The 22,396-nt window shown below is 42.5% G+C and overlaps 1 protein-coding gene across 1 annotated transcript; it reads left to right on the top strand.

The window, feature by feature from the left end:
- Positions 1 to 470: 470 nt before the first annotated feature.
- On the top strand, positions 471 to 20,728 carry LOC120063205 (dihydropyrimidinase-related protein 2-like). The gene is made up of 14 exons (XM_039013424.1): positions 471 to 786; positions 7,619 to 7,707; positions 9,303 to 9,487; positions 10,642 to 10,806; positions 10,986 to 11,047; positions 11,829 to 11,909; positions 12,206 to 12,274; positions 12,562 to 12,682; positions 12,913 to 13,069; positions 13,271 to 13,412; positions 13,662 to 13,832; positions 14,592 to 14,771; positions 14,918 to 15,107; positions 18,485 to 20,728. The coding sequence occupies exons 1-14, from the start codon at positions 745 to 747 to the stop codon at positions 18,574 to 18,576; spliced, it is 1,746 nt and encodes a 581-aa protein (XP_038869352.1). The 5' UTR covers positions 471 to 744; the 3' UTR covers positions 18,577 to 20,728.
- The last annotated feature ends 1,668 nt before the right edge of the window (positions 20,729 to 22,396 follow it).

Below are 22,396 nucleotides of genomic sequence, written 5' to 3'. Positions count from 1 at the left end.
TATTGTTTAGTGAAAAATAACAGCATTTAATCCATAAGGCTTCCACACACAATATGTCTTACTAAATAAGCACAACATTGGTTTCGATCAAAGGTGGTGGTTAACTTTAAACCTGACAGTACCATGTCATAATAGTTGGTATAGGAACATCAGTGTGTGGGCCTTTTCCTCACTACATTAGTAACATAGTAACATTCATGTTGACCATGCACAACTTGATTATACAGGTTAGGGTTATTCGTAACACACAGCCCTTTTGACTTTGTTTGTCCTTTCTGAATAAAGGAAGTTGCATTGTTTCAGACAAGTCAAATCAGCATCAGTGTTACTGTTACTTCTCTCATGCTCCAGACTTGCTGGTAGCAGGTGAGCTGGAGAGCGAAGATGGGAGCAGGGTGGGGCGTTGCGCATGCACGGTGGCCATGGCCCTCATCACCAGTTATATTCTCGCTCCCTTTTGGTGACTGACTGTCTGGACAGGCTTGGCTCAGCATTGGAACGTGAGGAAAGACTGTCAGACCGTTTAGGTTCATTCAGCAAACCTCTTTGGACGTTGGAACGGAGAGAGTTATTTCACGAATTTAGTCATTGGTTCTGTTGCAGGCGATAGCTGCAGACACAATTTTGTCTGGGCGTGGACTGGTCTCAACACATCTGAGCATCCATTCCTTTCATTGCTAGCGGTCTAGTTAACATAAGTGTGGTGACTACCATAATCGAGGAGGCTGACAACGCGCGGCTAAAATGTCCGGGTACCAGGGAAAGAAAAATATCCCACGCATTACAGTGAGTATTGTGTTTTAAATGCTTATACTTTTACAAAATGGTATGTAAAATCTAGACCGGCGATGCATGGCTGAACAAGCTAGCAGTGGGGATTACACAGTTAGCTTGCTAGCTACAGCCAGCATAGTCTGAGGAGGAGTGGGTCCATTTGTACAAATGCAATGTCACCACTTGCACTGCTATAATAAACAAAGGCACGGTAATTGGTCATACGAAATTGAACGCATTGTAGCTCGCTCTTGTCATTGGAATACTCATTGGGACGCGTATTTTATTGTGTGCATCCTATTTTGCAGCCATTCCATATCCTACCATGTTAGACGATTTAGCCTAGCGGCAGGTTTAGGGAAATAAATTGATGATTGGGACATTTTGTACTTCTTCCTCCTTATATTCAGATTGATTATATTATACTTTTAATGCAGTATTGGTAATACTGTAGTTATAGACGTTGGGAATACCATCATATAAAATCAAATGTGAGGAAAATCCCAGCAACAATAGCATTTCTTTTAGCTAGGCCTCATTATTTTCCAAATTGTTTGGAAATATATTAATTGAATAAATATGTATTTGTCACAACAATTCGTCCTATCAACCCTAGACAGCAAAGGGTTGATTTGCCATGATGACATTTGGGGATGGGGACAGTAATTGAAAGGGCAAAAAACATTTCTGTAAAGTAGGTCATTGGATGAAATCCATCCTTGCTTTTTGCTGTGATCGTGAAGGCCTGGCTTTTGACTATATGCTGAAATATACTGTAGATACAGTAATGACATTTAGGCATTTAATGGCTTGAATCAAATAACAAACCACACATGTGTGCGTTCCTCTCTAAAATATATGAATTATTGAAATAAAAAGGTTCTTGATAGCTGTCCATTTTTGTTTCTGCAAGGGCAGCATGGAGGGGAACTGGGATTGAGGGGGTGTTATTTTCAGGCAGCTGTCGGATCTCCCTCACAACTGGAGGAGGCCCCCTGACATCTCAGGCATTGCATACAAACGGCTCAATTCCAGCAGCCCCCAGCCTTCAGATGACAGCATGGTGTGGCTTTAAAAGGGGGCCCTGTTATTTGCATGAACTAGGCTACTCTCTCACCCCACCTAAGCAAAGAGATATGTTATGGGATGCTGGTAATGTACATGGATTTGGCTGTGGGGAGGTATGCTGAGGAGTAGTTTTCTCCGCTCTGCTGAAAAGTAATTATTATTTTTATTGTCTTTATATTTTTTATCAGGGGGTTCTGCGTAACCTGATTAGGGAGTCCTCCCACAGAGCTCAGAATGAAAGAATCACATTTGATTACGATAATTCATATTAACGAAACATGCAAGTCGAGGATGCAATGATGTGCAGTCCTTCTTACCAAATTCTGATGTGCACATTGAAGATGCTAGAGTAACGGGCCACATTGACTTTTTCTCAGCCAACAACACGAGTAACGAACAGCAAAATCACTAGCCTATGTCAATCTACTATCCCCAATAGTAGAAAAGTTTACCTATTCTATTGGTCAGCTTGTCGAGAAGGAAATAGCCTATTCCAAACAGACTTTGGGACAGTTGTGGGATGATAGATCAGAATGTTTAGCTTAAAATGTTGATAAACTATTATTTCCTCACATTATAAGAGTAGCAATGCGCACAAGGCAGTAGGCTATGGATGAATGTTTATTCCACAATGCAATTAGTGGGAAAACACAGATGTCAAAGGCACATGCAAGCGGTTTCATGTGACAGAGATGAAAATGTCCGTTAGAAATTTAGAAAGAGGGGAGTTCTAATATTTAACAACTAGCATGGGTTGCTAATATGACTAGGATTGTGCCTTTAGCTACTGGACAATGAAAAAAAGTTTATATAAAATAATTGCCTCCGGATATGGTCTGATTTTGACTGGGCTACTTTGAAGCAAGGTCAAACATGCCTCATAATATGTAGTAAAACGTTCAGGTTTCAGACAATTAAGTGTATGTTTTCAAAATGCACACTGTCTCCAGCCCAATGCAAAGTGGTGTGTGATGCGCTGAGGAAGCCTGCCTCCCGTTGCCTAGGCATTTTCTGTTTGAGATGCTGTAGCAGCTGCTCTCGCGCTGTCTGACAGATTTTCAGCTCAAAGCCTCTATCTGCATTTTGTACACGTGTGATTAAATAAGATACTTAACGAATATACAGTACACATGCGCCAATTTAATTCCTCTTATGCAAATTAAGCTATAGACCAATAAGCATGACCAGTCAAATGTATTTACATTGACTGGTATTTCCATCAATGAATAGGTTAAAAAGCATTATTTCGAAACACGTTTTTTTTCCTTCTCGGACAATTGGCGGACGCCAATTTTATCGACTTTTCTCTTTTTTTTTATCGTCCAAAAGCCGCCTATTATCGGCTAATAGAAACCCTGTGTTTTACCTCAATTAGCCACAAAATCCCTAGTTTGAAAGCAACTGTTTTTCTGGAAGCTGTGCGGTGCCGTTTTCCCTAAATTTTTCCCCACATGGGCCAGCCCCCTAGCAATTTGAGTTCAACCAATGAGCTTCAGCCCCTCGCCATTTGAGTGACAGCTAGCCAGATGCACATCATTCACACAGCAGAGACAGCAGTGACATAGTTCACATATCTGCACATATGTGACGTAGTACGCAATTTTCAGGGGCCACTTTATGCTTGTGAGCGCTACTTTCAGAACTACTGGCTAAAATGTATACAAAAGTACCAGAGAGAAGGATCACATAATTCCATCCAAGTCACCAGAAGGGATCAGCCAATAAATTATACTAGTGAGGAAACATTCCATAACTGCAGGGGGCAGTAAATTGCCAACCTTGGCTTCATACCTATTCAAACAACACACTCTAGGTGGCAGTGTGCACCCTTTCAGTTTGTTTGCCAACTCATTTATTTATTTATTTTCACTAGGCAAGTCAGTTAAGAACAACTTCTTATTTACAATGACGGCCTAGGCACAGTGGGTTAACTGCCTTGTTCAGGGGCAGAACGACAGATTTTTAACTTGTCAGCTTAGGGATTCGATCTAGCAACCTTTCTGTTACTGGCCCAACGCTCTAACCACTAAACTACCTGCCGTCCCAAAACTCATATAAGTAGCAGAATAAGAAAATTGACTACTTCAAAATGGAGATGGCTTTAATGGCGCTGCCCATGCTCTCACATACACCATAATGGGACAGATACAATGATGCAAAGTCTATGGCTGTAGCCTAAATAATTCCAGGAGAGTGTTTGGTACAGAATAATTTCCGTGTCACAAAGATTACCCATCCACTCATCCACAGAGCCCATCCAGCTCAGCATTTTACTGGGCTGGGCTCACTGTACATGAGGCAGGAGGATGCCTTTTAAACTGAGGATATGGATCTTAATTACCTAACTAGTCATAATGCATGTTCTAAATGCCATTCAGTGGAGTGGTTGTGTTTAATTTCCCTCTCACTTCATCACTGTGTCAAGCATTTGCACAGCATGGAGTTGCTCAGATTTTTCACAATTATACCCTGGGCCCAATTGTTAACACCATTACCATTACCATGACATAAATCAGTTATATGCTTGCCCTTGAGGCTTTCAATCTCAGGGATGTTTATTTCTCTGAATAAATAGTTTACCTCCACTGGTGCTTTTAGGTGGGACAGAGATTCATGAAGTCATTCTGTTTGTGAGGTGTTTATTTAAAGATGCTTCAGTTATCACCTGCCTCTGCAGTGGCAAGACATAGATTAAAACACAATACATCAGTGTTTTGCCTAGATCTCCTAAGACTATTAAAGATACAGGTATTACTATGGATGATGAACAGAGGACGATAAGTAAGACAAGATCACTCATGGTTCTTCAAAGACATATAAAAGAGGATATTGGAACCAGTGGGCTTTATTCTCTGCATTCAGGCCTGTTATTAAAAATGTTCCAGTTTGAGTCCAGAAATGTAGCATAATCTGATGTCAATTGACCCACTTGACAATAGTATGTTAGATCATGATGGAAGAATGCCATTTTGGATTGCCTTTAATATTCTGAGGTTTGTCTAAAGTCTTCTCTGCGGCCATTAGTGGTTGGCTATAGGTCACTGTCTGAAGGTGGAAGTGGTCAGGTCAGGGTGCTAGCTAGGGGATACTAACATCCTACATCTTGTGTGCTGCTGTGCAGTCTGGAGAGAGCCTATGTCAGCCTCATTACAGTAGCTACCCAGCCCACACTCACCGAGGAAGGCCTGATGAGAAGTAGGCCAGCCCGAGCCTACACTAGCATGCTCTCCTTAGATGGAAATGGGATTATTTGTCCTACTCTTAAAGGTGCATTGTGCAGAATTCACTCCTCCATTTCCTTGTTGCTAAAATTGTGATATACTGAACAAAAATATAAACGCAACATGTAAAGTGTTGGTCCCATGTTTCATGAGCTGAAATAAAAGATCCCAGAAATGTTCCATATGAACAAAATGCTTATTTCTTTCACATTTTGTGCACACATTTGTTTACATCCCTGTTCGTGAGCATTTCTCCTTTGCCAAGGTAATCCATCCACGTTACACATGTGTGGCATATCAAGAAGCTGATTAAACAGCATGATCATTGCATAGGTGCACTTTGTGCTGGGGACAAAAGGCCACTAAAATGTTCAGTTTTGTCACACAACACAATGCCACAAATGTCTCAAGTTTTGAGGAAGCGCGCAATTGGCATGCTGACTGCAGGAATGTCCACCAGAGCTGTTGCCAGAGAATTTAATGTTCATTTCTCTACCGTGAGCCATCTCTAACGTCATTTTAGAGAATTTGGCTGTACTTCCAACCGGCCTCAACCACTGAACACGTGTAACCATGCCAGCCCAGGACCTCCACATCTGGCTTCTTCACCTGCAGGAGATCGTCTGAGACCAGCAACCCGGACAGCTGATGAAACTGTGGGTTTGCACAACCAAAGAATTTCTGCAAAAACTGTCAGAAACCATCCCAGGGAAGCTCATTTGCGTGCTCATCATTCTCATCAGGGTCTTGACCTGACTGCAGTTCGGCGTTGTAACCAACTTCAGTGGGCAAATGCTCACCTTCAATGGCCACTGGCACTCTGGAGAAGTGTGCTCTTCACGGATGAACCCCGGTTTCAACTGTACCGGGCAGATGGCAAACAGTGTATGGCGTCGTGTTGGCGAGCGGTTTGCTGTTCACAACCTTGACATCAGAATGCCCCATGGTGGCGGTGGGGTTATGGTATGGGCAGGCATAAACTACGGACAATGAACACAATTGCATTTTATTTATTGCAATTTGAATGCACAGAGAAACCATGACGAGATTCTGAGGCCCATTGTCATGCCATTCATCCGCCACCATTACTTCATGTTTCAGCATGATAATGCACGGCCCCATGTCTGTACACAATTCCTGTAAGCTGAAAATGTCCCAGTTCCTCCATGGCCTGCATACTCACCAGACATGTCACCCATTGAGCATGTTTGGGATGCTCTGGATCGACATGTATGACAGTGTGTTCCAGTTCCCGCCAATATTCAGCAACTTCGCACAGCCATTGAAGAGTGGGACAACATTCCACAGGCCACTATCAACAGCCTGCTCAACTTTATGCAAAGGAGATGTGTCGTGCTGCATGAGGCAAATGGTGATCACACCAGATACTGACTGGTTTTCTGATCCACACCCCTACCTTTTTTTTAAGTATCTGACCAACAGATGCGTATCTGTATTCCCAGTCATGTGAAATCCATAGATTAGGGCCTAATGAATTTGTCAGTTGACTGATTTTACTTATGAACTGTAACTCAGTAAAATTGTTGCATGTTGCGTTTATATTTTTGTTTAGTGTAGTTCGCCTAATGTAGAGAATCATTGTACCATCTACACTGCTGTGAAATATATTTTCAATAACCATAAATATTGTATTTTCAGTTTGAAGCTGGTGTACAAAACCAAAAGTAAAAGATGAATTTGGTCAGGTTGCCCAAAAAGTTACGTATTGCAGCTTAAGTGCATGCTCTTGGTCTTCCATTAACCCATGCTCTAGTCTACACAGCACTTTCCTCTGCATCTCAGACTGAACTAAGCTACCCCTCTGATCTAGGCTATTCTCCATGATCTGAGCTGTTTGTGATCGGGGTGGAATATCTTATGACTTAATGTATAAAGCCTGATTCTATATGAAAGATATTGCCTAGGCTAGTAAAAATGTACAATCCGAGTGCTGTCTGAGTAGATTATGGATGTGGTTGCTTTAATAAGGCTTTTCTGTTGGACATTAGCCTAATCTTTGCACTCACATAATATGGAGACACGTTATGAGTATGTGTTAACTGCATCACTAGTTTGACAGAGAAAGAAACAGCTCTGGTTGGGAATAGTTGGTTATGAAAACTTTGCAGAAAGAGATAAAGAAAGAAAGATGTGGCCATAAACCTGTGTCCTTTTGTTTGAAAATTTTTGTTACTTTGTTTTTGACTTAGCTCTGCTTATGCATTGTTGTTTGGGGTTTCTTGGCAGACAAGACAATGGCCATGTCTTGGCAAATCCCTAGTGCTGTTCTATACAGGAATGCGTGCTGAGGATTCTATCCTTGTGTGCAGCTTGTTCTTTAGCTACTCATGGAACACCTCTGTGCTTCTATTCAGTGTGGTTCTGTTAAAGCTCTCCTGGACGGATGGATGTGCCGGGGTTGAGTATTGGCTAGCTTACCTTTTCATGGCAAATTTGTTCAATGTGCAATATGCTTTTTAATCAATGGGTTGTGGTGCTCATTGCTATAAACACAATCAAGTCAAATGTAAATGAAATCCTGTCTCTTCCCACAGAGTGATCGTCTCCTAATCAAAGGTGGGAAGATTGTGAATGATGACCAGTCTTTCCTTGCTGACATCTATATGGAGGATGGAGTCATCAAGTAAGTCATCAAGAGTGCCCTTGTCCTGCCTGCACCTTTGTTGGTTATATAAACTCAGCAAAAAAAGAAATGTCCCTTCTTCAGGACCCTGTCTTTCAAAGATAATTCGCAAAAATCCAAATAACTTCACATATCTTCATTGTAAAGGGTTTTAACACTGTTTCCCATGCTTGTTCAATGAACCATAAACAATTAATGAACATGCACCTGTGGAACGGTTGTTAAGACACTAACAGCTTATAGACAGTAGGCAATTAAGGTCACAGTTATGAAAACTTAGGACATTAAAGACGTCTTTCTACTGACTCTGAAAAACACCAAAAGAAAGATGCACAAAGGTCCCTGCTCATCTGCGTGAAAGTGCCTTAGGCATGCTGCAAGGAGTCATGAGGACTGCAGATGTGTCCAGGGCAATAAATTGCAATGTCCGTACTGTGAGACGCCTAAGACAGCGCTACAGGGAGACAGGACGGACAGCTGATCGTCCTCGAAGTGGCAGACCACGTGTAACAAAACCTGCACAGGATCGGTACATCCGAACATCTCACCTGCGGGACAGGTACAGGATGGCAACAACAACTGCACGAGTTACACCAGGAACACACAATCCCTCCATCAGTGCTCAGACTGTCCGCAATAGGCTGAGAGAGGCTGGACTGAGGGCTTGTAGGCCTGTTGTAAGATAGGTCCTGACCAGACATCACCGGCAACAAACCTACCGTCGCTGGACCAGACAGGACTGGCAAAAAGTGCTCTTCACTGACGAGTCGTGGTTTTGTCTCACCAGGGGTGATGGTCGGCTTTGCGTTTATTGTCGAAGGAATGAGCGTTACACCGAGGCCTGTACTCTGGAGCGGGATCGATTTGGAGGTGGAGGGTCCGCCATGGTCTGGGGCGGTGTCTCACAGCGTCATCGAACTGAGCTTGTTGTAATTGCAGGCAATCTCAACACTATGCGTTACAGGGAAGACATCCTCCTCCCTCATGTGGTACCCTTCCTGCAGGCTCATCCTGACATGACCCGCCAGCATGACAATGCCACCAGCCATACTGCTCGTTCTGTGCGTGATTTCCTGCAAGACAGCAATGTCAGTGTTCTGCCATTGCCAGTGAAGAGCCCGGATCTCAATCCCATTGAGCACATCTGGGACCTGTTGGATCGGAGGGTGAGGGCTAGGGCCATTCCCCCCAGAAATGTCCAGGAACTTGCAGGTGCCTTGGTGGAAGAGTGGAGTTAATATCTCACAGCAAGAACTGGCAAATCTGGTGCAGTCCATGAGGAGGAGATGCACTGCAGTACTTAATGCAGCTGGTGGCCACACCAGATACTGCTTGTTACCTTTGACCCCCCCCTTTGTTCAGGGACACATTATTCCATTTCTGTTAGTCACATGTTTGTGGAACTTGTTCAGTTTATGTCTCAGTTATTGAATCTTGTTATGTTCATACATATATTTACACATGTTAAGTTTGCTGAAAATAAACGCAGTTGACAGTGAGACATTTCTTTTTTTGCTGAGTTTATATGAAGAAAATCTGTATTTTTTTGTAATACCCTTTGATAATTTCTCTCAATCCGTTTCTCCTTCTCTCAGGCAAATTGGAGAGAACCTGATTGTTCCTGGTGGGGTGAAGATCATTGATGCCCATGGGCGCATGGTGATGCCCGGGGGCATAGATGTGCACACACGCTTCCAGATGCCAGACAGGGGCATGGTGTCAGCAGATGACTTCTACCAGGGCACCCGAGCTGCTCTGGCTGGGGGAACCACCATGATCAGTATGTACTAATGAAATGCTTCATCCCCACTGGCACACTTGACAGAAACCCATAATACATGTGATGTCTAGGTAGATTCTGACTTACTGATACTTGGTACTAACATCCTAGATGGTAAATTGCTGAAGTTGGTAACGGAATAATTTTTCCCCCTGTTTGCCGCATCTTCAATTTAAGCTTAGAAGACGGTGTGTGCCCTCAGGCCTGGAGGGAGGCAAAGGTCATTCCACTGCCAAAGAATAGCAGATCACCCACTGCTGTTTGAACCATTAATCAGCCTGTTAATAGTGTTTAGCAAACTTTTGGAAAAATCGCTTTTTACCAAATACAATGTTATTTTACAGAAAACAACAGACTTTCAGCATGCTTATAGGGAAGGGCGCTCAACATGCTCGAAACTGACATAAATGACTAATGATTGGCCGAAAGAAATTGATAATAATAAGATTGTGGGAGCTCTTTTGTTAGATTTCAGTGCAGCTTTTGATATCATTGATCATAACCTATTGCTGACAAAACGTAGATGTTATGGATTTACATTCTCTGCCTTATCATGGATTGAGAGTTACCTATCTAATAGAACAGAGGGTTTTCTTTAATGGAAGCCTCTCTAACATGCTGACCAGACGACCTGCGCGTGTCCGTCCGTCATTGTGCGCATGTTTAGGAGAGATTGATTGCATCACTATTGGTCTTTGTGCGAGGTGTTGATGGGTTAAAGGTACAGAACTGTCTGTTCAAGCAGTTTGCACACATTTCGGGCACTCATCAGTACAACACAAGACATGCAGCCAGAGGTTTCTTCACAGTACCCTGGTCCAGAACAGAGGCTGGGAAACGCACAGTATTAAATAGTCATGACTACATGGAACTCTCTGCCACCCCGCTAACAGTAAAATAGATAAAAGAACACCTTACGGCACAACAGGGACAATATTTTGTACTGTATTTTTAATTGTGTTATGTATTTTATTTGTATTGTTTTGTTTCCTGTTTGGACCCCAGGAGGAGTAGCCACTGCCTTGGCAGTGGTCTAATTGGGGTTCCTAATAAAATACTAAATACCAGATGTTCACGTTGTCTCATGATTTTGAATATATCTGGCCTCTGTAAAATGTGATAATGTTACTGCTAGTGTGTGTGTGTGTGTGTAGTTGATCATGTGGTTCCAGAACCTGGTGTGAGCCTGCTGGCAGCGTTCAACCAGTGGAGGGAATGGGCCGACAGCAAGTCCTGCTGTGACTACTCTCTGCATGTGGACATCACTAACTGGCACAAGGGCATGCAGGGGGAGATGGAGAGCCTGGTGAAGGACCACGGTACGCCGCTAACACAATTACACAACCCATTCTCCCTACATTCACTCATGTCAGGGGGTTGGGGCAGTTATTACTTCTACTAAGACTCTTTCTGGTTTATTTCCTTCCTGTGACTGTCCTTTCCTCTCCCTTTTCTATCCTTTTATTGCTACTATTGCTCATAAGTTTTCTATCTTTAGGTGTCAACTCTTTCCTGGTCTATTTGGCTTATAAGGATGTTTTCCAACTTTCCGACTCCCAGGTACGATTTGAAGCATTTCAGATTGGTATGATTTACTGGCGACGGATGGAGGAGTCAACATTTCTGGAGGCTTGTGCCTTTTTAAAGTAATGATTGCATTGCACTTTGTGTAACTAAATTGCATGACAGAATTATATTCTGTATTACATTTCTGATAAACTCTTTGAAGGCTGAATCCTAACTATAGATTAGCAGGCGTAAAAAGTAGTTGTTGACGTAAAATGAGAGATTTGCACGAGTGTTCAAGTTACGCCTGCGTATCTTGCTTGCTACAGTACGTCACTGCTCCAAAAATTCAGAGATTATTGAAGACCTCTTCACCTCTTCTGGAAAGTCTACTGCTTTCTGAATGCTAGGTAAAGGATTGTCTGTCTGGGGTGAATGATCACTCCCATGTGCCTCATGTCTTTCTGTGAGAGCTTTGTTGTGGGCCAGTATTGAGTTTTCCCACTCAGCACAGGCTGGTTAGTGTTTAGGACTGACACTGGGGATGACTCTTGCAACACGTGCTGAAAGATTGCCTGACCGTTTCCTGTGGCCTATTGCAGCTGTGAATACCTAGTTGATTGCCGTGTGAATTCGGAGTTGAACAAAGTGGTCCAAGCTAAAGAGAGAAGTGGAGTAAATGAACTAATCTGTGCATTTAGCGCTCTCCTTCTGATTCTCATCCAAGACGTGTTGCTCTGATAAAGAGATCTCCAGTCATCTTGTAAATGTCCTCATTGCTAAAGCCTCTGGTTTCCTGCCCTGTGTGTGACCGGCTGCTTTCCTCCTCCTGTAGATGTACGAGGTGTTCGGTGTCATCAGAGACCTGGGTGCCATCGCTCAGGTGCACGCAGAGAACGGGGACATCATTGCCCAGGTAACAGAACCTCTAATAAACCCTAGCACCTTTTCCCAGCTTGCCTTCTCCGCTGGCCAAGTGCAGGTAGCCTAAGGGTTAGAGCGTTGCACCTGTAACTGAAAGGTCGCTGGTTCGAATACCCGAGGTGAAAAATAGGATGATATACCATTGAGCAAAGCACTCTTATCCCTAGGTTGTTCTAGGGGTGCTGTACTACTATGGCTGACCCTGTAAAACAACACATTTCACCGTTTTATTGTATGTGATAATAAATTATATATATTTTTTAAAGCTGTTGTCTGATGTGTTTGCAGGAGCAGTGCAGGATCCTGGAGCTGGGCATCACTGGCCCTGAGGGTCATGTACTGAGCCGCCCGGAGGAGGTATGACCTCTAGCCAAGTCCTGTGCTTCTATCAGCCTTCTGCTTGTATTTGATGTGTGCCTTTGGTTGCTTTACATGGACGTTAGGGAAGAGGCTGTATGATATTAACAGAATTCACTACAGATGTAAAGTAAATGAGTGAGTCAAGTGTCTGAGTGTTCTTTCCTATCCTTGCTGCTTCCAGAATGCCTAGAAGCATTAAAGCTAGTCTCTAACTCAACATGAAGGTCACTGAGTCTGGTCTGTTTGGACTGAAATCCCTCTCTCTGTGTCTGTCTGGTGTGTAGGTGGAGGCAGAGGCAGTCAACCGGTCAGTCACTGTGGCCAATCAGACCAACTGCCCCCTGTATATCACCAAGGTGATGAGCAAGAGTGCTGCTGACGTCATCGCCCTGGCCAGGAAAAAGGGTACTAGTAAAAAGGAGAAAGAAGTGTGGTGATGGACTACTGCAACACGTTTTTTTGTATTGATTGCTCTCTGGTTATAGATACACTAAATGTCAAATCCCACATAAATGATTCCACTTGTAAATCAGTCCTGCCTTGGAGACAGGGCACGAGCACTCTGAGGTGTATAGAACACTGACTCTCCTTGCCATGCTGACCTCGTGTTTTGCTGTGTTTCTGTGGTACTCTAGGTGCTGTGGTGTATGGAGAGCCCATCTCTGCCAGCCTGGGCACAGATGGCACCCACTACTGGAGTAAGAACTGGGCCAAGGCAGCTGCCTTCATCACCTCCCCACCCCTCAGCCCCGACCCCACCACCCCCGACTATCTCAACTCACTGCTCTCCTGGTAGGTACACCATTTACACTATGTACCTCTACTCAACACAGCTATGCAGTAATCATGTGTTACTTACACACATCTTCCACCAGAGGGCGGTATGTCATCCTAGCCTCCTGGAAAGTCATATCATTCAAGACAAAAAGATCAAACATAAGACCTGTCAGTAGTCTCTCTCCCTCTTCCCCTCCATCCTTTGTTCCTTTCCAGTGGTGACCTGCAGGTGACTGGTAGTGCTCATTGCACATTCCACACCTCCCAGCGTGCCGTGGGTAAAGACAACTTCACCCTCATCCCAGAGGGCACCAACGGCACTGAGGAGAGACTCTCCCTCATCTGGGACAAGTGTGTGGTGAGGCACACTACTGACTTTTCTGCCGGGTTTCCTACAATCAAACATACCCCAATCACACATGCTTCTTTTAAATGTATCCTGTTATTGTAAATAGACACAGATATTGTGGTGTTAACAATCAATCTACTTTCCCTGTTTGTGCCACAATTATTAATGTCATCAAGCGGTTGTCTCAGTTGGTGGTGAATGTTTGCAGCTGTTTTGTTAGAAAGGAAGTGACAGCGCCTTGTCTTCTGATTCCCTTAGGTGACTGGAAAAATGGATGAGAACCAGTTTGTGGCTGTGACCAGCACCAACGCAGCTAAGATCTTCAACCTGTACCCCCGTAAGGGCCGCATCGCTGTGGGCTCTGACGCCGACCTGGTCCTCTGGGACCCAGACGTCAGCAAGATCATCTCTGCCAAGAGCCACAACGTGGTAAGAGCCTGGCCAACCCACACTGTATTGACCATGTCATGGTATTTATACATGGTTTTAGTCACACCTACTGTATGTAGGACTCATTTTCATATGAAACATTGAAGCTCTTTTACCAACAAAGCTTTGATACAACCTAACAAGTAAAAATCTACTCACCTGAAATGACTTGTCACAGAACACCTCATGCAGACTGTTTGGTAGCCTAGCGGTTAGAGTGTTCGGCCAGTAACTTGTCGGTTTGGGTTTGAATACCCGAGCCGACAAGGTGAAAAATCTGTTGATGTGCCCTTGAGCAATGCACTTAACCATAATTTGGTCCGGGGCGCTGTACTGCTATGTCTGACCCTGTAAAACGTCACATTTCACTGCACCTATCTGGTGTGACAAACGATTTGTATTATTATTATCGCTCACTGAGTCATCACTACTCTTCATTTAGAGGAGCTAGCTGGCTACATTAGCACTAGTTTCCCATTAATATGTCAGCTGAATGTCAGTGACTCACTGTGTAACAGTCAGTCTTTCTCTCTGGGCATCTATATTGATGTGATTGATGGCCATCACCATGCTGGCACAAGTCATTGAAAGACTAAGGCCCAGACTGAAGTTCATATGGAGAAAGGCCTCAACTTGTTTAAATGTGTTGTTGTTGTGTGCATGTGAAAGTAGTCTTGGTGTTCTCTTTCTATGTTATTTGCCCTCTTGTACTGTGTCAGTCTATTTGTCACTGTTCTCATCAGAGCTGTTCTTCTGCAGGCTGTGGACTATAATATCTTTGAGGGCATTGAGGTGCGTGGAGCTCCCCTGGTGGTGATCAGCCAGGGCAAAATCGTGTTGGAAGAGGGCGACCTCCATACCACTGAGGGATGTGGGCGCTATGTGAGCCGCAAGCCCTTCCCTGACCATGTCTACAAGAGAATAAAGGCTCGCAGCAGGGTGAGTCTATAGTGCTGTGAACTTGACACAGAATAGATTGTTGATTGTTTATGACCATTCCCACTGACAGTGATGATCGCAGAACTAGAACAGCCGAACTGCTGCTGTCATCTTGTCTGTCTGTCTCTCTGTTTGTCTCCTCCAAGCTGACGGAGCTGAGGGGGGTCCCCAGGGGTCTCTATGACGGGCCGGTGTGTGAGAATGTGACACCTAAGGTAATGACTCCGGTCACCTCGGTGAAGACCTCTCCAGCCAAGCTGCAGCAGCAGCAGCAACAGCATCAGCAGGGTCCTCAGCCAGTCCGCAACCTGCACCAGTCTGGCTTCAGCCTGTCTGGTGAGTACAGCTCAAAATGTCTCTCACAGCTCTTACATGGAACATCAGTAGGAATAGCATAATCCTAAAACATGTACAGTCATGGCCAAAAGTTTGGAGAATGACACAAATATTAATTTTCACAAAGTTTGCTGCTTCAGTGTCTTTAGATATTTTTGTCAGATGTTACTATCGAATACTGTATAAGTATAATTACAACCATTTCATAAGTGTCAAAGGCTTTTATTGACAATTACATGAAGTTGATGCAAAGAGTCAATATTTGCAGTGTTGACCCTTCTTTTTCAAGACCTCTGCAATCCGCCCTGGCATGCTGTCAATTAAATTCTGGGCCACATTCTGACTGATGGCAGCCCGTTCTTGAATAATCAATGCTTGGAGTTTGTGGGTTTTTGTTTGTCCACCCGCCTCTTGAGGATTGACCACAAGTTCTCAATGGGATTAAGGTCTGGGGAGTTTCCTAGCCATAGACCCAAAATATCGATGTTTTGTTCCCAAAGCCACTTAGTTATCACTTTTGCCTTATGGAAAGGTGCTCCATCATGCTGGAAAAGGCATTGTTCGTCACCAAACTGTTCCTGGATGGTTGGGAGAAGTGTCTCTCGGGGGATGTGTTGGTACCATTCTTTATTCATGGCTGTGTTCTTAGGCAAAATTGTGAGTGAGCCCACTCCCTTGGCTGAGAAGCAACCCCACACATGAATGGTCTCAGGATGCTTTACTGTTGGCATGATACAGGACTGATGGTAGCGCTCACCTTGTCTTCTCCGGACAAGCTTTTTTCCGGATGCCCCAAAAAATCGGAAAGGGGATTCATCAGAGAAAATGACTTCACCCCAGTCCTCAGCAGTCCAATCCCTGTACCTTTTGCAGAATATCAGTCTGTCCCTGATGTTTTTCCTGGAGAGAAGTGGCTTCTTTGCTGCCCTTCTTGACACCAGGCCATCCTCCAAAAGTCTTTGCATCACTGTGCGTGCAGATTAGAGGTCGACCGATTAATCGGAATGGCCGATTTCAAGTTTTCATAACAATCGGAAATCGGTATTTTTGGGCGCCGATTTTTTTTTTTTTACGCCTTTATTTAATCTTTATTTAACTAGGCAAGTAGGTTAAGAACACATTCTTATTTTCAATGACGGCCTAGGAACGAGGCAGAACGACAGATATTTAACCTTGTCAGCTCGGGGATCCAATCTTGCAACCTTACAGTTAACTAGTCCAATGCTCTAACACTGATTACATTGCACTCCACGAGGAGCCTGCCTGTGCCGCGAATGCAGTAAGCTAAGTTAAATTGCTAGCTAGCATTAAACTTATCTTATAAAAAACAATCAATCAATGACTGTCATTGCTCCAATGTGTACTTAACCATAAACATCAATACCTTTCTTAAAATCAATACACAAGTATATATTTTTAAACCTGCATATTTAGCTAAAAGAAATCCAGGTTAGCAGGCAATATTAACCAGGTGAAATTGTGTCATTTCTCCTGCGTTCATTGCACGCAGAGTCAGGGTATATGCAACAGTTTGGGCCGCCTGGCTCTTTGCGAACTAATTTACCAGAATTTTACGTAATTATGACATAACATTGAAGGTTTTGCAATGTAACAGGAATATTTAGACTCATGGATGCCACCCATTAGATAAAATACGGAACGGAAAAAACGTTTTGTTTTCGAGGTGATAGTTTCCGGATTAGTCAAAGGTATATGGTTTAGAGAGAAATAGTCGACGCGTTATAATTCCTGTAATAACTTGTGGCTGAACCTGAAAGGGGTTCATTCGTTATTTTACCGTTCATGTCTTCCATAGAGAATGTCTTGATCTACTTCAAATAAGGTCTGTGTTTCGTGCAGGCTTAAACCGCCTCGACGTTTTGATACCCGTGTAAATCTCACTAGGATAAGGTAACGTTTGTCAACATATTTTCATAAATCCACTCTACAAAAAAAATGATCTTTGCTTATATTTAGCCAATATTGATCAGAGTTACCTTGTCCTATGGATATCTACACAGTTATAAAATTGGCACGGTGGTGTAAGCCTACACGAAAAACAGACCTTATTTTAAGTGAATCTAAAAATATCCTATGGAATAAATGAAGGAACCACTTTTCAGATTTTGCTAGATGTCATGGGAATTATCGCACTTTGGTCGTCAATTCTTACCATGCCCATTATTAAAATAGGATTTCCTGCATATAGAAATGACAGTTTTTGTTTTCAACATTCATCACAGGTAACTTAAACTCTATTTTTATTCAAACAGTTGAGAGTATTTGTCTCCTAAGCAGACTCTTCAGTATCATTGTCACTTAAGAGCTGTGTGTGTGTGTATTTATGTATTATATTAAGTTAAAATAAAAGTGTTCATTCAGTATTGTTGCAATTGTCATTATTACAAAAATGTGTGTGTGTGTGTATGATATATATATATATATACAACTTTTTTTTTTTTAATTTATAAATCGGCCGATTAATCGGTATCGGCTTTTTTTGTCCTCCAATAATCGGTATCGGTATCGGCGTTGAAAAATCATAATCGGTCGACCTCTAGTGCAGATGCACTCACACCTGCCTGCTGCCATTCCTGAGCAAGCTCTGTACTGGTGGTGCCCCGATCCCGCAGCTGAATCAACTTTAGGAGACTGTTCTGGCACTTGCTGGACTTTCTTGGGTGCCCTGAAGCCTTCTTCACAACATTTGAACCTCTCTCCTTGAAGTTCTTGATGATCCGACAAATGGTTGATTTAGGTGCAATCTTACTGGCAGCAATATCCTTGCCTGTGAAGCCCTTTTTGTGCAAAGCAAGGACGACGGCACGTGTTTCCTTGCAGGTAACCATGGTTGACAGAGGAAGAACAATGATTCCAAGCACCACCCTCCTTTTGAAACTTCCAGTCTGTTATTCGAACTCAATCAGCATGACAGAGTGATCTCCAGCCTTGTCCCCGTCAACACTCACACCTGTGTTAACGAGAGAATCACTGACATGATGTCAGCTGGTCCTTTTGTGGCAGGGCTGAAATGCAGTGGAAATGTTTTTTGGGGATTCAGTTCATTTGCATGGCAAAGAGGGACTTTGTAATTCATCTGATCACTCTTCATAACATTCTGGAGTATATGCAAATTGCCATCATACAAATTGAGGCAGCAGACTTTGTGAAAATTAATATTTGTGTCATTCTCAAAACTTTTGGCCACGACTGTAGGCACTCCAGTATTATCATTTGGCCTGCAATTTTACAATATATTTAATCTGTTACAAATAAACAATTTATCATGTTGTTTTTTTGTCAGGGAAATCAGAGCGATGTCTCATTCAAATCCCCTTTAAGATTAGACTTTTTTTCTCTCTATCTCTCATGCCCAGGTGCACAAGTTGATGATAATATTCCTCGCCGCAACACCCAGCGCATCGCGGCGCCCCCTGGTGGGAGGTCCAACATCACCAGCCTGGGTTAAGCTCTCCTGTCAGCTGAGCCAGGGAGGAGATGAGCGGGAGAATCCACCCCAACTCCCAGAAAAACCTTCACAACCAACAGAGGGCGCTTCATCTAATGTGATCCTTCTCCCTGACTCAACTGCACCCTGGTCAAAAACACTTAATCTTCATCCATATTTAACAGCTCTGTCACCTCATTCAAAGAAAAAAAACAAGTGATAGCACTCAATGTTTTGTTTTGTATGACCTACATGCCACCTTCATTTTTTTTTTTTTAAAGGAAGAGTCAAGTGAATTTAGACCGCTTGATGTTTTACAGTTTTGTGACAAATATATTTATATCCAATTTAAGTTTGGGCTTTGTTTACATTTTGGCTTTTAATTGTACAAGAGGAACTGTGGATTGCAGTCGTGGCATTTGATGTATCTGCTATTTAATGGGCCTTGACACGCATTGTTTCCAAGAAGTGATAAATGTCGTTATGAACTACGGAGACACTGAATTGAATCATTGTCAAAGACACGTGGCATTTTTTATTAAAATACATCTTTATTGTTTTCCTTCTATCCTATAAGTGAATGGAATGGTTTCTTGCATTTGGCATATTTTTAAGGCTTTAGAGTAGTGTTGTTTAAGTAACTGAGAGGACCTTTTAACCTCTGTCGGTTTGCAGTATTTGAATGACTTTAAACAGCTGTGAGTTCTTGGTATTATCCTCCCAGTCTTTCTGGTCAGCATTACCACAGAAGTTTCAGCTGAACAAATTCACTTTATTCTTCCTTTCTCTCATTGCTGCACTTTTTGTATTGTTGTAATATTTTTGTTGTTAATATTCTACATTTTCAATCGTGTCTAGAGCTAAAACACTACTGTAATCTCTGAAATATTGACTATTAGATCTTAGCTTGTTTGCCTATGGAATGCACAGAAGTCAAAGGTGAGAGTATTGTAGGGTTAAACCATTCATCTCCTCACTCAGAACACCTTTGACACAAAGCATGCACAATATGACAGCAGGGAGAACCTTCGGCAAAAAAAACAGACGAGAGATATTTTGCCTCTTATTTCATCCCTTTTCTTCTCTTCTCTAGCTGTCCAAAGTTAAAGCTCGCCAAAACACCAGGCTTCCTATAATCACACTGCTGTTTATTTCTAATGACACTGACAGCCATGCTGGATAGAAGGTTGCCCTTAACAGCCTCTCTGGTGCTATTTGATCAATGCTGTGTATGTGCAGATGGTGGTGCCTACTTTTTCCACTCAACCACACAAATTCAAGCTTTGTGAAAACCACTTTACGGGGGAAGCGGGGTTAGCTCTTAACATTCCTCTATCATGGTCTCATACGTCACAGGTCTTCATTTTCTATCTGCTAAAGTGCAAAAGGTGAATCTGTGAAAATGTTGATTTGTATTAGATGTTTGTTTTAGTTATTCTTCAGAATGTTTGTTCAATATCACTTGCCTGCCTATTCTATAAAGTATTGATTGATTGCACACTATATGAACCATGTATTTATGAAAAATATATCTTAAGCACTGTCAGTGACAAAGCTAGTACAAGTGGTGCTTTGAGATCCAGTGAAAAAAGCTATGATAATGAAATCCATTATTTACAGTGTGCCGATTATGTGGTTTGACTCCTGTCCTTATTGTTGGAGACATTAGAATAGCATCTCCTTGTAGCTCTGTGAGTGTTGACGATGGGAGCCACTTTTAACAGGTGCTCCATCATCACTCTCTTTACCCTCTTACCTATTCACATTAGACCCCACTGTTAGTGCCACTCATCAGGGTATGGACAATGTTAGTTAACCACTCACTAAGCACTCACTGTGTGAAAGGTACAGTAGGGACCTTTTACAGTAGGCTCCTTATTCATCTGATCAATTTTCTGTATAGCATTGTATTCTTTCCTCCTTGCCTTGTTTAGGTATAGGTCATTATGCCAAGCTTGTATGTGATGTAAGTGAATTGCAGATGGAGAGGTTTCCTATAGTGTTTGTTTTTATTTCTGAAGTTTAGCACTGTCATTGCCCTCCCTCCCCTGCCATCTAGTGATAAACTGTTGACCATGTATGTTTTGTAGGCTACTGGGATTTTGGGGTACTTATTCCTTGACGGCATTGAATCCCATCGGTGTTGATGTAAATGGTTTTAAACATTAAAAAATTCAACAAAATTCTGTGTCTCTAACAGTTATTGAGCTAGCAGATACCGGTTTAGTTTTGGTCATAAAATAGAGGCGCAACTTTAGTTTTAGAATTGGGGGGGACATACACATATATATCAGTCAAAAGTTTGGACACACCTACTCATTCCAAGGTTTTTCTTTATTTTTACTATTATCTACATTGTAGAATAATAATGAAGACATCAAAACTATGAAATAACACATATGGAATCATAACCAAAAAACTTAAACAAATCAAGATATATTTTAGATTCTTCAAAGTAGCCACCCTTTGCCTTGATGACAGCTTTGCACACTTGGCATTCTCTCAACCAGCTTCATGAGGTAGTCACCTGGAATGAATTTCAATGAACAGGTTTGCCTTGTTAAAGAGTTTGAGCCAATCAGTTGTGTTGTGACAAGGTAGGGGTGGTATACAGAAGACATCCCTAAGTCCATATTGTGGAAAGAACAGCTTAAATAAGTAAAGAGAAATGACAGTCCATCATTACTTTAAAACATGAAGGTCAGTCAATCCAGAAAATTTCTCGAGCTTTGAAAGTTTCTTCAAGTGCAGTCGCAAAAACCATCAAGCGCTATGATAAAACTGGCTCTCATGAGGACCGCCACAGGAAAGGAAGACCCATAGTTACTTCTGCTGCAGAGGATAAGTTCATTAGAGTTAACTGCACCTCAGATTGCAGCCCAAATAAATGCTTCACAGAGTTCATTTAACAGACACATCTCAACATCAACTGTTCAGAGCAGACTGCGTGAATCAGGCCTCCATGGTCGAATTGCTGCAAAGAAACCACTACTAAAGGACACCAATAAGAAGAAGAGACTTGCTTGGGCCAAGAAACACGAGCAATGGACATTAGACCGGTGGAAATCTGTCCTTTGGTCTGATGAGTCAAAGTTTGAGAATTTTTGTTCTAACCGCTGTGTCTTTGTGAGACGCAGAGTAGGTGAACGGATGATCTCTGCATGTGTGGTTCCCCCTGTGAAGCATGGAGGAGGAGGTGTGATGGTGTGGGGGTGCTTTGCTAGTGACACTATGATTTATTTAGAATTCAAGGTACACTTAATCAGCATGGCTACCACAGCATTCTGCAGCGATACGCCATCCCATGTGGTTTGTGCTTAGTGGGACTATCATTTGTTTTTCAACAGGATAATGACCCAAAATACACCTCCAGGCTATGTAAGGGCTATTTGACCAATAAGGAGAGTGATGGAGTGCTGCATCAGATGACCTGGCCGCCACAATCATCCGACCTCAACCCAATTGAGATTGTTTGGGATGAGGTGGACCGCAGAGTAAAGGAAAAGCAGATAACAAGTGCTCAGTATATGTGGGAACTCTTTCAAGACTGTTGGAAAAGCATTCCTCATGAAGCTGGTTGAGAGAATGCCAAGAGTGTGCAAAGCTGTCATCAAGGCAGAGGGTGGCTACTTTGAAGAATCTAAAATATATAATATTTTTGGTTACTAAATTATTCCATTTGTGTTATTTCATAGTTTTGATGTCTTCACTTTCATTCTACAATGTAGAAAATAGTAAAAAATAAAGAAAAACCCTTGAATGAGTAGGTGTGTCCAAACTTTTGACTGGTACTGTATATATATATATATATATATATATATATATATATATATATATATAT

Source organism: Salvelinus namaycush, chromosome 18 (assembly GCF_016432855.1).
Source record: "Salvelinus namaycush isolate Seneca chromosome 18, SaNama_1.0, whole genome shotgun sequence".
NCBI classification, from domain to species: domain Eukaryota; kingdom Metazoa; phylum Chordata; class Actinopteri; order Salmoniformes; family Salmonidae; genus Salvelinus; species Salvelinus namaycush.
The sequence above is the reverse complement of the archived record's forward strand: the minus strand, read 5'-3'. Positions and strand labels throughout refer to the sequence as shown.

Bases quoted from the DNA above. Each gene is read 5' to 3' on its own strand.
- LOC120063205 (XM_039013424.1), top strand. From the start codon at position 745: ATGTCCGGGTACCAGGGAAAGAAAAATATCCCACGCATTACA. The intron at 13,070-13,270 runs GTAGGTACACCA...GTTCCTTTCCAG, and splicing joins CTCAACTCACTGCTCTCCTG to TGGTGACCTGCAGGTGACTG. The intron at 13,833-14,591 runs GTAAGAGCCTGG...GTTCTTCTGCAG, and splicing joins CTGCCAAGAGCCACAACGTG to GCTGTGGACTATAATATCTT.